General features: G+C 48.9%; 1 protein-coding gene across 4 annotated transcripts in view; it reads left to right on the forward strand.

The window, feature by feature from the left end:
- Nucleotides 1-16,208, forward strand: part of SYT6 (synaptotagmin 6) — a 110,252-nt gene that overhangs the window by 14,966 nt on the left and 79,078 nt on the right. The window contains exon 1 of one of the 4 annotated variants that reach the window (XM_074936015.1): nucleotides 2,768-3,370. The exons of 1 other annotated variant lie outside the window; for it this stretch is intronic. In XM_074936015.1, the coding sequence (XP_074792116.1) occupies nucleotides 3,217-3,370 (154 nt within the window). In that variant the 5' untranslated portion in view covers nucleotides 2,768-3,216. Of the gene's footprint in view, nucleotides 1-2,767; nucleotides 3,371-14,255; nucleotides 14,496-16,208 lie in introns of those variants that run through there. 2 more of the 4 variants (XM_074936018.1, XM_074936020.1) reach the window with 2 other exon arrangements.

A 16,208-nucleotide genomic window follows, 5' to 3' on the forward strand; every position in this document is an offset into this window, starting at 1 on the left:
TAAGCACAGGAATATGCCCTCTACTGTGGGAGGCAGCAACACCCCGCCACTCCCAATGCAGTGTTGAGAGCATCCCGTGCCTAGTGCGCAGCCCTGCTGGGAGAGAACTTTATTATTAATGTCCTGGTACTGTGGGGGAGCCTAAAGCCCCTAATCAGGGTCAGGCCCCCCTGTGCTTAGGGATGTACACCTCGCCTAACAAAATGAGAGGTCCTGCTCTAAAGAGCGTACAGTCTAACGAACGCCGAGATGCAAACAATGGGGAGAGGTGCTTGGGCGGCGGGCGCAGGCGGCGGCTTGGTTACGTGGACGAGTTCTGTGGATAATTTGCAATTTTCAACAGGCAAATAAAGATGGGGTTTAGTGAGGCTGTTATGTAAACTTTAATGCAAATTGCACAAATTGCCAATGTGGCTTCCAGTGTTGCAAAGTTTGGGCTCCCTGCCTGGTTTGCAGAGTCCTGTGCGCTCCATACGAGACCCTAGCAGGTTGCTGGCGCTGATAACGTTCTGTCTTACCCTTGTGCGTGGCAAACTATTCCTGAAATGTCTCTGATTCTGCGCGTATTCGTGGCTGAGCTGGCCAGGGTGGGAGAACTAATTAGAAGTATCTGTGTGTGGCTAGCCACAGGACACTGCCTCTCAATAAACAGATTCAATCATGTCATAGCAACTGGAATTTTGACCTGAGAAGTGTGTTGGTATCGTGCTCCATGCGGAGCTCCATACCGCACTCTCATGGCAGCCTGTGCACAGGCAGGACAGCTGGAACACTGTATCACGTTGCCATGGTGAAACGGTAACTCTCGCACAGTTAGAATTGTACACCGCAGTGTCGCATGCTCTAGATGTGTAGCAAGGAACAATGCGCCTGTGACAGTCCTGTGCACAGTTACATGTGAACCTCAGAGCCAGTGTCACTGGCAGCACTCGATTGGCACATGCACCTCAGTCTGGAGGGGTTGTCACTGCCATTACAGAATCCACATGGCCTGCCTTGGAGGGAGTCGTTAACCTGCCATTCCGGCGATTTATTGTGCATTTTAATGGACTTGGTTATGCGCTGTGGCTGTCTGACTGATTTTTATGTGTCCTTTCACTCAGGGTATCTCCTTAACTCCCTGATGGCATTTCTGATGTATGAAATAATTGGGCATCCCTCCCAAAAGTGGCTCTTGAATTGGGAAGTAATAGGTTGTTTTTATACATAACTAAATATTTGGAACCTCTTCCAGGGGTTTGCAAATACCACCTTTTCTGTGACAAACAAGGATTTTTCTAGGCCTGGGAAGGCACAGACCATGGGCCTGACAGAGCACTGGACACTTCCTGCCTTTTTCTATTGGGGCCCCACAGCAAATAGCTCTGGTAGCAGTTGTCTCTGAACTCGCCGTCCATGTCCCTGAGACAGAATGTGAGAGAAGTTAGAGAAGGAAATGGCCACATCCAGGGGTCAGAGCAGGCCTAGCCTGTTTTCTAGTGTTATATTCAGCCCAGTGAAAAAATACTATAAATATTCCAAGTGACAGAGCTTCCCTCAGAGTCGGGGGGCCCCTCAACCTGGGGTCATGACCTCCAGCTGTGTCACAAACAAGGTCAGGGGATTGTGACCACCCTGCCCTCCCCTCACTGCTGGGTGGGGGCTCCTGGCTAGATGTGGGGTGGGGAGGGCGGTTCCCAGGTTACTGTATGGAAAAGAGTCAGAACTACTGCTCAAGGGACTGACCATTCTACGGTCTAGATCGCACCATCAGGGCAGCCTAAACTTCTGGTCAGTATCACCGTTACTGATCAGGGAGATGAGAGCATGAAGGCCAGTTTAAAATATTATTATCCAGGGCTGTTGCACATGTTACAGGATCTTGAGGCCTTGGCTACACAACAAGCTGCATTGTTTTAACTCACGGTGTGATTGTTAAGTGATTTAGTTAATCCGAAGCAAACCAATGTGGACACTCTTATTTCAGATTAAACCAGGTTTATTTCAGTTTAAATTTAAACTATGCCAGGCAGCCCATATTGGTCCATCTGCAGTGCTATTTGGCAGAACAGTGCCAGTTTATTCTGTGCCCCCAGGAGTGGGCGTTGAAGCCCCTGATAGTTGGCTGCAGTGTGTCTTTTAGTTTGGTCTGTGTGAGGAAACACAGCTGCAGAGGTGCCTGATGCTTTGTATGGGCATTTGCGGAGCCCTGAGCTGGGGCTCACATTGTGGTGTTGCTCGGAGAGCTGCAGCAAGTAATTACCGGACTGGACGGGTAGAGTGGCATGCATTCAGACACACTTCCTATTCTGCCGTGAAATGGCGGCTTAGCACACCAGCCAGCGTAACTCTGCTTTTCTCTCCAGCACCTTCATTTATATTTGCACTACTGCTCCTCTCCAGAAGCAGCAAGAAATGATTCCACTGAGGATAATTGTAATTATCCCATTATGTGATCTTCTTCTTTGCTCATGCCTAGCAAATGTGTTTTCTATTAAACAGAGTAGCTCTGTCATGCGGCATGATCTATCTGTTAAATTGCAATAGGCATCCAAAAGTGACACCATCATACATTAAAAAAATCATCTAATTACACAACACAACAATGGCTGCACTCCCTATCGCTGTCCATAGCCTGGTACATTAGTACTGGCAAAAGCCAGTAAATAAAACCTGTTTCTTTCTGTGTATTGCTCTCTGCAATTGGAAGCAGTGTGCAGCACACTCCCGGCTTTCTGCTATTTCTGGTGACAAGCTGTTCCTGGTTGGAGGATTCCAACGCTCATTTTTCTGCACAGTAGCTCTTGGGCTTGGATTTGAGCTTTGCACCTGGGCAGGGGAAATGTCTCCTCACATGCTGAGAGAGAAGGTGCAGCAAGTAAGAGGTTAAAAAAATGCTCTGGCTGCAGCTTTAAAACTTAACATGGAAGGTATCAAACTGAATTGGGTAGGAGGTTCCTTGTCTGGCACACGCCTTGGCAGCACAGCGCTATCTGATCTCAGAGGCAATCAGACACTGGCTGGATTGCAGGAAGCTGCCCTCCGGCAGTCAAGTCCTAACTCTGAGAAGGGCTCAGATCCCTGACGTCTCAGGGGCAGTGTGCAGCCGGGCATAGCACAGGAGCACCAGGGGGTAGAGTGGGTGGTGTTGGGTTCCTGGAAATAAATACATTCTTTCCCTAGTTTGATTTTCCTAGACAGTCAGCTAGGGGGAGAGTGAAGGATGCAGTTTGGGAGATGAGTACCACCAAGGAGGACAGCCGGTGTCAGAAAGCAGTTCGGATTGTCACTGACCTGTGCCGGAAGAAAAGCCTGCCCAGCCTGGATTTGGACACCTGCAGGGGGTTCCTCCTCCTGCCGTCAGACCAGAGCCTGAGTATCTCGGAGCCAGGTACAGTAACCCCTGCCCTGCAGGGCTGAGCTCTTCCTGTAGGTAAGAGAGCTACCGCACACCAAGAGCCAAGGCAGACTGGCATGGGAGGTGACTTCTCCAAAGCGACTGAAGTTGGCACAGCTGTGTAGCTAGCAGCACTGATAATCCCCTAGCTAGGAGCTGAGGGGCTGGGTCTCTGTCCAGAATTTATCTCCATCTGTGTGTATGTGTTGCCATTGACCCCCCACCATCCCATAGTTCCACTGTCATGTTCTGTCTGGAAATTCCAAGTAACCTGTTGCAAGTTGGAAGTTCGGGAGCTAGCAGCTGTGAGGACGGCTAGAATGGAACTGGAGAGGGAGGGGATGTTACCAGTGCAAATAACAGAGGCACAATCATGCTGCAGAGAAGTTTTGTCTGTTCAAGTTTCTGTGAAAGTCCCATGTTGTACTGACAAGTTAGATACTTATAGTAAACACAACAGTGGTTTCAGTGACCAGAGTGGTCTGAAGTGTTTGTCCATATCTCTATTTAAGGAGGACAGGAAGGGCTTGAATCGATTTGTTTAACTAACGAGGCATTTAATAGACTTTTCTGTATCTGTTTGCTAGCAAAAGCAAATGCAGTTGTAGTTTCACATCTGTCCCCAGTTCTTCCTTGCCAGCTGGCTAACACTAGAGGGACACCTGGGCATTTCCGAGCTGAACTATGCACGGGCGCTGCAGCTCTAACAGCAAAGGGGTATTTCACCCTTTAAGTGAGGTTAATTTCCTGGATCTCTCTGCCTGTCAGCTGGTAATTCCAGGGGCTTCTAGATTAAACGTCTCATTGCAGAGGAATCCTTGCACTCCACCTCCACAGTTCAGGAGATCAACCAGGCAACCTCTTTTGAGGTTATAATGCCGTATTTGAGCACTGTCCTTTTTTGGAATGCGGCCAGTTGCCCACAAAGTGCAGAATCCGTATTCAGCAATATCTGTCGGCTGCTGAGAGTCTTTTAACATCTTTAAAGAGAACGTTCTGCCATCACCAGCACTCAGCCTGCACAGATTGTGCTAGGCAGCTCTCACAGACTCCTTGGGCCAGATTCATTCAGTCCAGTGGCGTGATCCCCGGGAGGGGTAAGTATTTTGCTACCTTGTTTCTTGTTCTTTTAAACAATTTAATCATATTTAAAAGCATCACTATTGTTATTATTTAACACTTACATGGCGGTGGTGCCTGAGCCCCCATTGTGCTCTGTGCTATATAAACACATTCTGTCCCAGAGCATCTCAAATCCTGCCAGCCTTGCCGGCTGGTCCCGGTGCTGTGCTCAGAACAGGCTGGCAGGGCAGTCATTGTAGCCTTATTAAACAGGGCCTTTTGTGTTCAGCACAACCCGTGCAAGGCGCCAGCGTACAGGGCAGTGGGAGAGTCGCGTGCCATAGCCCATCTCCTGTTTTGTGTGTGTGCACTGTGCAGGCTGTGTGTAATAGCTCTGCCAGACATCACGTCTGTCTACATCTTTCTACTGCCCACAGCACTACACTGTTAGCATGCCAGTCGGAACTGATGTCTCTATTTCACAGCTCCTTATTGGATAGGGTGACCAGATGTCCTGATTTTATAGGGACAGTCCCTATATTTGGGACTTTTTCTTATATAGGCTTCTATTACCCCCGACCCTCTGTCCCAATTTTTCACACTTGCTATCTGGTCACCCTATTATTGGAGTTTCTGCGTATTTGTAAAGCATAATATTAGGGATTGTTGGTTTAAAACAAGCCCTAGGCTAAACCTGCGCTGAAGGGGTGAAGTGAGTCTGTTAGGAAAAGGTTACATTTCCCTGGTTTTGGCCATAAGCAGAATTACTGAAGTCTCACCAATTTTCTCAGTTTGAGCTGCAGACCCTGGGGACTGGCACTGGTCTCTGCCAAGAGAGGGCCTGTACACCCCTGCCGGAGCAGGGCAGCATGGAGCGAATGGGTCCTTCGGCCTGAGGCAAGGTAACACATCTGTGTCCCCAGGGCAGTGCAATGAGCTGGCTTAGGGCTCTCGGATCTTGCTCTCAACCGTTGGAGATGTTGGGGTGGGGGTGTACAGTAGGGGGGGACCCTGCAGAGCCTGCAGGAGGATGGTGCCACCACCTTCCACTCAGCTGCTCCTGCTCCACTTCCCACGGCAGCCAGCACGTTCCCCATGTGCATAGGAGCAGAGTTTGCGCTGATCCTATCTGCGTGTTTTAAGTAAGGCAGGCGTGCTGCACTGGAGTCTCTCTCCATTGTGTGTGTGTGTGTGTCTGTCTGTCTGTCAGTCAACTTATTGCTGTTTGGGGCTACGTACCTGTATGTTAATTCTAGTCACTAATGTTACAGTGGCACATAGCTACCTGGTCTTTATCCATCAGCCATTTAAAACCCCATTAGTCCACACACAGGGAGAACTGCAGGCGGTTTTTCCTTGCAGTGGCCTGTCCCGTTTTAACCGTTCTCAGCATTATACCCCTTCGAGGGTTAAAAACTCTGTCTGATTATCACTGCAGTGTTCCGAGCTCAGAGTGGAGCTACATCATGTATGTGAACCTGGCTATGGGAGAGGATCATGCTGAGCAGAGGGCATGCTAATAGCTGCTTCCACTGCCTCTGCTCGCTGGTCCCTGTGTGGGGCAGGCCAGGGCTATGTGTATGCCTACAGAGCATTCAGCACGCTGACTGGTGCCCAGCTGAGCTGGTAGGGCTAATTCCAGAACGTCTGACTGCAGAACGTCTCCAGCCCAGCAAATGAGCATATTTGCATACTGACCTGAGTACAAGCAGCTGCAGTCTCTCTGGGGCCTTCACTTTGATAAGAAACTTCTCCCAACTACTACTGTTTATTATCTGTAGTATGCCTTAGTGCCTCTCTGAAGTGTCTTAGCCTGCCTGCTACACACTTTGCATTAGAGACTTATAACCTGGGATATTGGGCTCAGATCTGGTCACCTCTCCTGCATGAGGATGGAGCACAAGGCGAAAGGGCCCAGAGGTGGGCAATGAAAATGCTGTGTGCAGGGAGAGTGCTAAATGGGAAGAGGCTGAAGGAAGAGACTGTGCAAGTCAGAAGGAAGATGAATGGGGGGCCATTAGTGAGGTGTTTACACGAAGGAATGGTGTAGAGCGGGTAAATTGGGCTCTTCTGTTTACTCTCTCTCATTGTGCGAGAACAAGGAACACCCAATGAAAAAATAACATTTAAAAGGACGCGTGTTTTTACACAATGTTTAACATTCTCCTGCGGAACTCCGCACTACAAGGTGTCACTGAAGCCAAGGGCCTGGGAAGATTAAAAATGGATTAGACATTTATATGGATAATGAGACAATCTAGTTCCAGTAGAGCGGATCAAATGTTTATAGGGGATATTAACCTTCCTGATTCAAGGCATAAACCAGTCACTAACTGACGGGGGTTAGGGACATGCTGCCGCATAATGGGCTATTCCACTAGTGGTGCTGGCTGCTGTTGGAGGGAGAATACTGAGCTAACTGGACGCCCGGTCGGACTTCTGTGTTCTAGATGCTCTTGTTTACACGTTGCACTTGGAACACACAGCCCCCTTTCTGGTGTACGCCCAATGAACTCGGGTATTTAGCCCATCTCTGACTTGGGGAATGGTAGTTCTGCTTATTCTGCACCACATAGGGTCATTTATCAATCCAGCACAGAACAGACTGAGCCAGACAATCCTGTGTGAAGAATCAGATCCAAGCCCCAAGCAGAAGCCTGCAGGTTGTATGGTAAAGACGATAAAGCCTCGAGTATAATTATAACAGTTGGTGCACTAGTGGGGAGGCAGCAGCTGCAGGATTTTTCTTATGTGTTACCTGTTGTCACCGAGACAAGACTGACTCCTTCTCTAATCACAGCATCTCTGGAGCCATTTCTCTATCCGAGTTTGACGGTTTGGGTCAATCTGTTAACCAAGGAATAAATCAAGCAGCTTTTGCAGTTTCTGTATCCGTTTATCTATCAGTCTTTGATTTGCTAAGTGCCCATCACTGATGTTTAAATGCAGTCTGCACCTTTTGTGTAGACTTGAGAAAGAAAACTGAACTAACACTCCAAGGCTAGGAGCCATGGCTGTTCTGCATGGCTGCTCCTGCTTGTCACCAGACCTGTAGGAAAGAGTGGATTTTGGGATGGGCTTTCATAAGCCAATGGAGAGCAGTGTGTGCTGGGCAAAACTGCAGTTACACAGCAAATGGCCAGCCGATCCTAACCCTGTTCAACTGCTGCTGGTTGCCCTGGTCAGTGCCTAAAACTGTGAAGGCAGAAACCTTTGCCAAACAGTTCATGGGCTGGAATAATCGAGGATAAGCTGAGCAGGTTTTTATGCAGGAACCTTTGTTAAAGTGCTTTGGGGTGTGTGCGAAAGGTGCTACAGTATATAAAAGCAGATGCTGTTCCATTGTATGCACTTAGGGTTATATATCAGCTATTTCTCCCCTATTCAAAGTGCACAGGTAAATGCAGCTGCAGCATGTTCCCAGTCCATTCTGCAGTGTTGTTTACACAGCAAAGGCGTGCTGCAGGCTGCTGCTGGCTAATACTGCAAACAGATCATTAAGTCAGTTAGAAAAATCAGGGATCTGAATGGGAATTTAGCAGGGGAGAACATCACTTTGCTTTGTCTGCCTCAAATCCCGCCTGCAGCTCTGGAAATCCTGCTTCCCTTCAAGTCTGAAGCTGTTGTGCAGTGGTGCTGTGAGCTGTTAAACAGCTCGTCTTGGTTCACCCCAGGGACAGCCACATTTAATGCTGGCAGAAGTGAACTCTAAAATATCAGTTCATCTTTATCATAGCACTTGGATACCCCGGTAATAGGCACCTTAGCTGATGGATAGATGGGTTACCTATCTCACTGTGGCAGTGTGAGGCTTAAAGTTAGCAGAACACTTTGAAATACGGGGGAACAGGTCCCAGAGAAGTGCAGAATATCTACTGTTGTTTGTTTGTATGGCTCTGGAGTCGGGATTGATGCCCGTTGTGCTAGGTGCTGGATAGACGGCCAGTGAGAGATAGTCCCCGCACTGAAGAGGATACGGGCTGAGAGTTGTGCCCTCTCCACACGACTGGAAGTGACAATGTTTACTAGAAACAGAGCAGCAAATGCAGTGTGGTGATGTTTTACTTCTGCCTATCGTCACGCTGGCTGAGCTGGGGATCTGGGAAGCTATACCAGGTCTGCCAGCTAAGACAGCACCTCTCCAGACTCTGCCATACCGATGCCTGAAGCACCCTTTATTATTATTGTTTGTTTTGTATTGTTGTCGTGCCTAGGAGTTGTGCTTCTACAGAGCTGGCTGGAAGCTCTGTGCCAGTGAGAGGGCAGGAGGAGAGCTAAGCCCGGGGTGCATTTCTCATCATGCAAGTGGCTGTAAGATAAAGCTTCCTCATGCTTGCCATGGAGTGCAGCTTTCCATGGGGAAGGGGGTCTCATTCCTAGCCCGCTTCCCTCGTGCTTCAGCAAAATGGATTGTCCAGCCGAGAGAAAGGGAGGGTTCCAGGGTCGCTTTGCTGCAGGCTGGTGTGCCTTATATTGTAGAAGTACAACGCTCCGCCTTCCTTTGGGCAGGTGTCTCAGAGTGATGTGATCACTGACCAGTCAGCACTCACTCACACTGTGACATCGCTCCCTGAAGTGCCCTTCTGGAGGGGGCCATGCAGACAAGCAGGATGCACCCTGGGGTGAGGCAGGTTTGGAGGCTGTTCTGTGGGTGCCTGTGTCTCACACCGAAGTATCTCACAGTATCTCACACCGAAGCTGCTCCCATCTGCAGCTCCAACGTGCTTCTAGTCAGATTCCCTGTGACATGGCTGGCGTGAAGTGTGACATGCCACTGGCCACATGTTCAAATCCCATCACGGGAGAGCAGATGTGCCAGGGCAGGCCACGTAGCTCTGGACAAAGCCTGTCAGAGGCCAGCTGAACTGCAGCCAGGCATGAGCGTGTGGGACTGGGGGTACATTTCACCCAAGGTCGCACTTGCCTTCTCCCCCCACCCCCCAAGCTTCTTCCGGGAACTGCTCTGTAAGGGTTTGTCTGCAGGGGACATGCCCCCCTGGTTTGCCTGGCCTTTACGTGCCTTTCCCTGCTTTGTGTGACAGAGCCCAGGGGCCGGCCAGCCTCCCCACTGTGTCCCTCCAGCTTTACGCTGCTTTCATGCCATTCACCCCTGGGAGTGACACAGCTCTGCTGGCATTAGTTGGAGAAATGCAGCTGGGACTGGGCCCCAGGTTTTTTACCTAGAGGGCATGCTGTGAGCCCCCCCGCCTCCCACTGCTGGGGACGGCGGCATGCATGGGGGCGCATGTAGTTTCTGATGCTGTGGCTCCATTGTGTAGCCTGATCCCATGACATATTTGGGGCGTGTTGGCTTGTGTCAAGAGCAGGCAGTTTTGGGTGCTGTTACATTAAATCGAAATCCCCCTCTGTGAGTTACACCCTCTGTTTGCAAAGGAGCTTTCACAGTGTCACATCCAGAGCTGGAAAAGACTTGCTTGTACCAAGCCAGTGCCACCCACCCTCACCCCAGCCAGCCGGGATCGCTCTGTCGCCTGCTTTCTTGCCAGTAAAAGCAGCTGTGCGCTGGTGTCTAATGCATTTGCTGCAGCAGCTCCCACAGCAGCCTGGGGACACTGGTTGGTTGGAATACCAGCTGCTGAATGTAGATTGCGTACCTGCCCCGAGGCAGCTAATGAGCCCCTCCTGGGGGGTTGGTGTATGCAGAATTGGCCCTGCCACAATGCAGTCTGAGCAGTGCTCCGGAACTGGTCTGTGGGCAGGAAGGGTCCCTTGCCCTCCCATTGCTCTCAGCAGTTGAGCAAGCTGCTCTTAGACTGAGAGGTAGATTCTGTGCTGACAATAAGTGTTTATTGATTTATTTGTTTATTACTACATCCTTTTTTTGCAACCTAGACGCATCGCATGGTGCTGTATCTGCAACAATGAACCAATAGTGGGCCTGATCCTGCGTGGTGCTGCACACCTACAGTTCAGCATCTTTCAGGAGCTCCGCAGCATCCTGCAGGCGCTGCCCCATAGTGGCACAGAGTCAGGTTGTAAAACCCTGGCTGTTGTATCTGTCTGTCTCTCAGTCACTGTGGACAATACCACCATCCTGCCTGGCGTTAAGGCCCGTAACCTGGGCATCACCTTCAACCCAGACCTCTCTGGATCCTCACCTCCAGGTTATGTCTAAATCTTGCCAATTCTTCCTGCATAGACACAGCCTTTCCTATCCACCCTCCCAGCCATAACTCTTGTCCATCATCTTGCATCTTGAGTACTGCAACATCCTCTTCTCTGGCCTTGACAAATGTGCTCTGACACCTTTCCTACTGTCAGAATGCTGCTGCAAAGGCCATTTTCCTAGCCTGTCACTTTGGCCACATCACCCCTCTCTTGTTATCCCTCCACTGGTTCCTCCTTCTCCATCACATCGCTGCTGTCTTCCCTTGCGAGGCTTTTCACTGCCTATTCCCACCCTACTGATCTTTAATTCACTCTCTAGACCTTTTTCAGAGTAACAGCCATGTTAGTCTGTATTCGCAAAAAGAAAAGGAGTACTTGTGGCACCTTAGAGACTAACCAATTTCTAGACCTTGGCTCCGGCCTCCTACCAGCCCATGCTGGCAGCCTCCATCACCCGCCTGTTCAATAACATTCAAGTAAGCACCTTTCTGCTTTCTCCCATGCTTTCCCCCACGCTGGGGAGGGACTCCCATAAAGACCTGCAAAACTAAGGAATTTCTTCAAAGCACTCCTTAAAACTCTCTTTGGAGTGATGCACTGATACCACTGCCCGTCATGCTGACTAATACTGTGTCCTTGATCCCTTGTGCTCCCCCATCAGTCTGTGGCTTGTTTGATACTTAGATTGTTTTGTTCAGTGTTTGTACGGCGCTGAGCACAGCCGAGGCCTGCTCCATGGCTGGGCTCCAGGACACCACAGTAACACAAATAATAATAACAACTCTACTTCTCTGTCAGCATTTCTCAAGGGCCAGAGCTCTGGTACTCAGATGAGAGTTAGTAAATGACTGAGAATCACAAAAAGAAAAGGAGTACTTGTGGCACCTTAGAGACTAACCAATTAATTTGAGCATAAGCTTTCGTGAGCTAAACCTGAGAATCACAGTAAGCTCTCTCCAAAAGAAACCCCAACTCCTTCCTTTAGGGAATCTCTCCTGTCCGGTGCCGGGAGGCAGCAGGTCTGGCCTGAGAGAAGAATGGAATCCAGCTAGTAATCTGACCAATGTGTTTGGAATTCCCCAGTCTATGACATTGGTGGCTGCAGACTTGGGGTCTTTTTGCCTGGTGGCCCACACTCTGGAGGTACCACTGGCTTTATTGCCTGGAGACAGAAAATTCCTTCTGTAAAATGAGGAGAAGCCCTTGGGGGAGAAGAGCAGAGGAATCAGTATAGTTAGAGTCCAAAGCGCAAAGTGAAATCCAATGCTGGCTCACACACACACACACCCCCTTACCCCCTCCCCCCAAAAACTGGAAGGGCAGGTTAGCAGGGCAAGCAGTGGCCAAAGACAAATGCCATGGAGCTGTGGGGGAGCCCAAAGTCCCCATTTTCTGGGCTGCTGCTTAGAGATTCTGCAGCATTGTGTGACATCTGAGAGACTGGGCAAAACCAGTGTGTGAGAGAGTGGTGGTGGGGGAGTCAGTGGGGTCTTGAGAAGCAGGAATCTGCAGTGGCAGGCTCTCAGTTCATTTAACTGAACTGTCCATCAGAGGGAAAAGACCTAGTTAGGTCACAGCCATCCTACCTCTCCCAGGGGCCAGTGCAGGATTCAGAGTCCTCATTGTCAGCTTCACAACATGTTGTTGTTTTTCTGTGGCATGAAAACGAGCTCCTTTGGCTGCCTGCAAACAATGAGTTTCCTTCAGAGTCTGACAGGAATCAGCTGGTCTGCAAAATTAGGCTGCCCCTCAGGGCTGAATTGTGTTACTGACTCACTCCTAATGTGCTGGGGGAGCAAGGCCCAGAGGCCTGGGGCATTCTGGCAGCAGGGCCGTCCACTGGAAGGCAGGGTCACCAGCAAGTCGTGGCAGACAATTCGAATGGATGTGGTGGGTCAGAAGGGGTCTGAGAGACAAGTGGGATATCGAGAGCGTGAGTCCAAGGTGGGATGAGAATTATAAAATGGATCCAATACTGGACGGAGACCCAGTGGAATAAAATGGGAAATAGGTACTATGAACTGGCTAGTGTCTTAGAGGCTGGCAGGAGGGCATTCATGTGGGAAAAACATTGTCTGGTGGTTAGAGCAGGGAACAGAGAGCTGAGACTCCTGGGTTTTACGTCTGGCTCTGAGAGGGAATCTGGTGTAATGGTTAGAGCAGCTGGCTGGGAGCTGGGACTCTGGGCTCTGGTCCCAACCGTGGCACTGAGGCAGGGCGTGACCCTGTGTAAACCAATTAGCTACTCTTTTGCCTCAGTTTATCCATATGTTAAATGCGTCCCTGCCTCATGGGGAAGCACTGCAGTTTAAGGACTGAATGATTGCAAGGTATGTTGAGATCGTTCCCAGTAAGTCCCCACCACAAGTGCTGGGCGCTAATCTCAGTACAGCACATGCAACCTGCCTCAAAACTCACTTCTTCCGCACACCCACTCCCGCTGAGTCACTGCCGTTAAAACGCTTCCCCGCCCCCTGGGATACCAATGTGGAGAGAGGAGGAAGGAAATGGCGGGGTGGGCAAAGCGTAAAAACAAGGAGAACAGAAGGTCCTAGGCTAAGCCCCCAGTTCCTGGCAGACGTCGTCTGTCCGTGTAGGCCCGGTCCTGTTTACCTGTAGCCCTGTGTGTAGTCCTGGGGGGTGCCCCATGCATGCTCTGGGGGCAGGGAGTGGGCCTTGGACAGTGGGGAACACCCTGTTGGCACTTGACAAACACTCATAAACGGTAACTACTATAAACACCCGCACGTGAATGACTCCGCTCTGTGGCTGTGTGGTCCCTGCATACAGACATGCGGATGCCTCCTCATGCACTGCAGCTCTCTGCATTGTGTAGACTTTGCTGGGCACAGACGTTGCTTGGGGTTTTTTCTATGGAAAATTTGCCTCTAAAATTTGTGGGGAAAAAGCTCCGTTTGAGGTGGTACATGCAGCAGGGAGACCTGTCGGGAAAGCTGCATAGAATCGTGACGTCACTCCTTGCTGATGCTGTGTGGCTACAAGCAGCAGCTCTGAAAGGGCAGATGTGTGAAGTAAATTAGTGCACTGGGCATAATGGGTTCATTCGAACCATCGGTAAAAATGTATTTTAAACAAAGACATTAATACAATAGCATGCCATGCCATGCCATGTGTGTCCTAATCCTCTAAAGCAAAGATATTCCTTGCTTATAATTCCACCTCTAGTGGCCACGCAGGTGAGGAGTAGCATGTAGGGACAAAGAGCTGACAGGGGAGACACAGGGACAGACACCTACTTTATCTAAACATTGTATAACACCATTGTAAGAATGTATGTTGCATTCCCCTTTAGTGGCTAGTCCACGTTTAGAATAAGAGCCTACTGCTAGCTGATGGAGTTATTCCTTTAGTTCAAATAATAGAGAGAGGGCTCTCTTTTGATGTTGAAGGTTCCAGATTCAAATGTAGGGTGTATTACATTTGCAGGTTACATCTTTAATCAAACTATATTAAAAGAATATTAAACCTACAAAACCAGAGACATGCAGATAGAAACAATAATTGAATCACCTATTCACACGTGAATGTTTGTATTTGTGTGTGTACCTATATATGTAGCTATATTTGTATAGTGTGTTTGCACATGTAAATACCATGCACACACAGAGCTTTGTGGTGTGCGTGTGTTGGTAGCATCCCTCGGCACAGATGTGGGTTTAGGTTTGGCTGATTGTTGTTGGTTGAATCACTCCTGAAGCCGTACAGTGAGGCTGATCATGTTTGTAGACTTTTTTGTGTACCTCGGAGCCTATTCCAGTGCAGCTGCAGTAGCCTCATACATAGTCAGGAATCAGAATCTAAAACTCCATAGAAACAGCCAGCCAGATCTCTGCCAGTGTTAATTGTGTGTTTGGAGTGGGCTGCGGAAGGTGGCTAGGAATTGGGCTCAGGAACAGAAGCCTGGTTGGTAAGTCTACACTTCCAAAGTTGCTTTCTTAATTTTGGTTGCCTTTCTAAATGTAATGCTAACCCTTCCTCCGCATTAGCAGTTTGCCTCAGCGGTTTTGTTTCTGAAACATTTTCTTTTGCTTTCAAATATTTTGCCTAGATTGTGTTGAGACCAAGCATGTGCTTTTAACTACTTCAGATCAGAGCAAACCCTTTCTATCCTCTTCTCCATTGTCGGGCAAAATGAAACTGGGAAGCTAGTGATTTTCTATTTGTAGATGTTTGTTTGTGCTTGACATCTTTTGCTTGTTAAACTAGTCTCAGTGTAGTGTATGCTGCACTTCCATGCCGGCTATGCACACATTCCAACATGTGTGTATGTATCAGTGAGAGATACATAAACATCACCAAAACCAGCAGTGGATCTCATTGCCTGACACAATTCTTCATTTAACTTCATAGCTTAACCACTGCTTGCTTTTTTATCTCTGCTCATTTTCTCACTCTTCACATATTTAGGTGGAATTTCATTTTTTCCCTGAGAAACCCTTGTTTTCTTCTTACAATTTTTGGCAGCTTTCCCTGTCCAGTATGATATTTTTCCTCTTCCTTCTTGTCAGAAGCAATGATTGGTGCTCTTTCTACCTGGGAATTGTGTAAACACAAGACTTGTCTGCAATAGATGTCATCATTTCAGTTTGATGAACTCACTAATCTAACAGTCACTAATGAATAGGAGTTGTTCAGGGGGAGATATGAATCCTCTCTGCACCATGCAGTGTCTTTAATTAGACTTACACATTGCAAAATGGCATCCTAGTGGGGCTGAGGCGGGGGAGATTTGGAGCTGTTGTGAATGAAATTGTAGACGGGATGCAAAGACGAAGTTACTCTCTGGGGAGTGCTAAGCATTTGGAAGCTGTGGATGCTAATTAGGGCCACCTTGAAATTTAGTTCAATTTGTTATGGTACAGTATGCTAGTGTTTGACAACATCTGAGAAAACTGTGCAGCAAAGACTGCAGGCAGGCTGCCAAGATCTCAGTTCTTTACATACCCACCGGAAACATCATTAGGACAGAAAATCCAGGGTGTCTGGTCCTGTCTGAGAAGTAATTGCATAGAAATTCCAGTGTCCTGATGCCTCCTGTACTGTAAATTATAATTCTGATTTTCCATCCATGTTTGCAGCTGATGCAAGGAAATGTATTTACTATTGAAATACAGTCTTAGGTCAACACCTCCAAACCCCACTTGAATGCACCTTTCTATGTGCAGTGTAGTTTGTCAACTGTGGGCAAGCATCTGCCCCCAAATCACCTGGCTGAAGTGCTGAATCTGGTCTCTGGTTAAAAGGTTTATTTTGCTGGGGTGTTACGGTGCATGGCACAGAGCCACACAGCTAATTAGAAAAGGCAAAGGAAGCTTGGCATCTGCCTATCAATCTCCAGGATCAGACAGTCCTGCCTGCGTGAGCTGCTGCTGTGTAGTACATTCTAGGGGTTAAAGAGCTCCGCCTTTGCTACAAGCTAATAGAAACGACAGCAGCATCTAACAACAGGAGCCAGCCGTGCAGAGCTGGAGTGGAGAGTTCTCGATCCCTCAGCTGAGCCTGAAGTTAGCTCCTGAGCCTCTCTACCAAAGAGAGGTGGTTTCCATAATTGCTGCATTACCAAGGCTGGGCGATGCCGGGTGTCCGGAGCAGGGAGCTGGGGCCAAGAGAAGCCCTTGCA

This window comes from Natator depressus, chromosome 21 (assembly GCF_965152275.1).
Source record: "Natator depressus isolate rNatDep1 chromosome 21, rNatDep2.hap1, whole genome shotgun sequence".
NCBI lineage: Eukaryota > Metazoa > Chordata > Testudines > Cheloniidae > Natator > Natator depressus.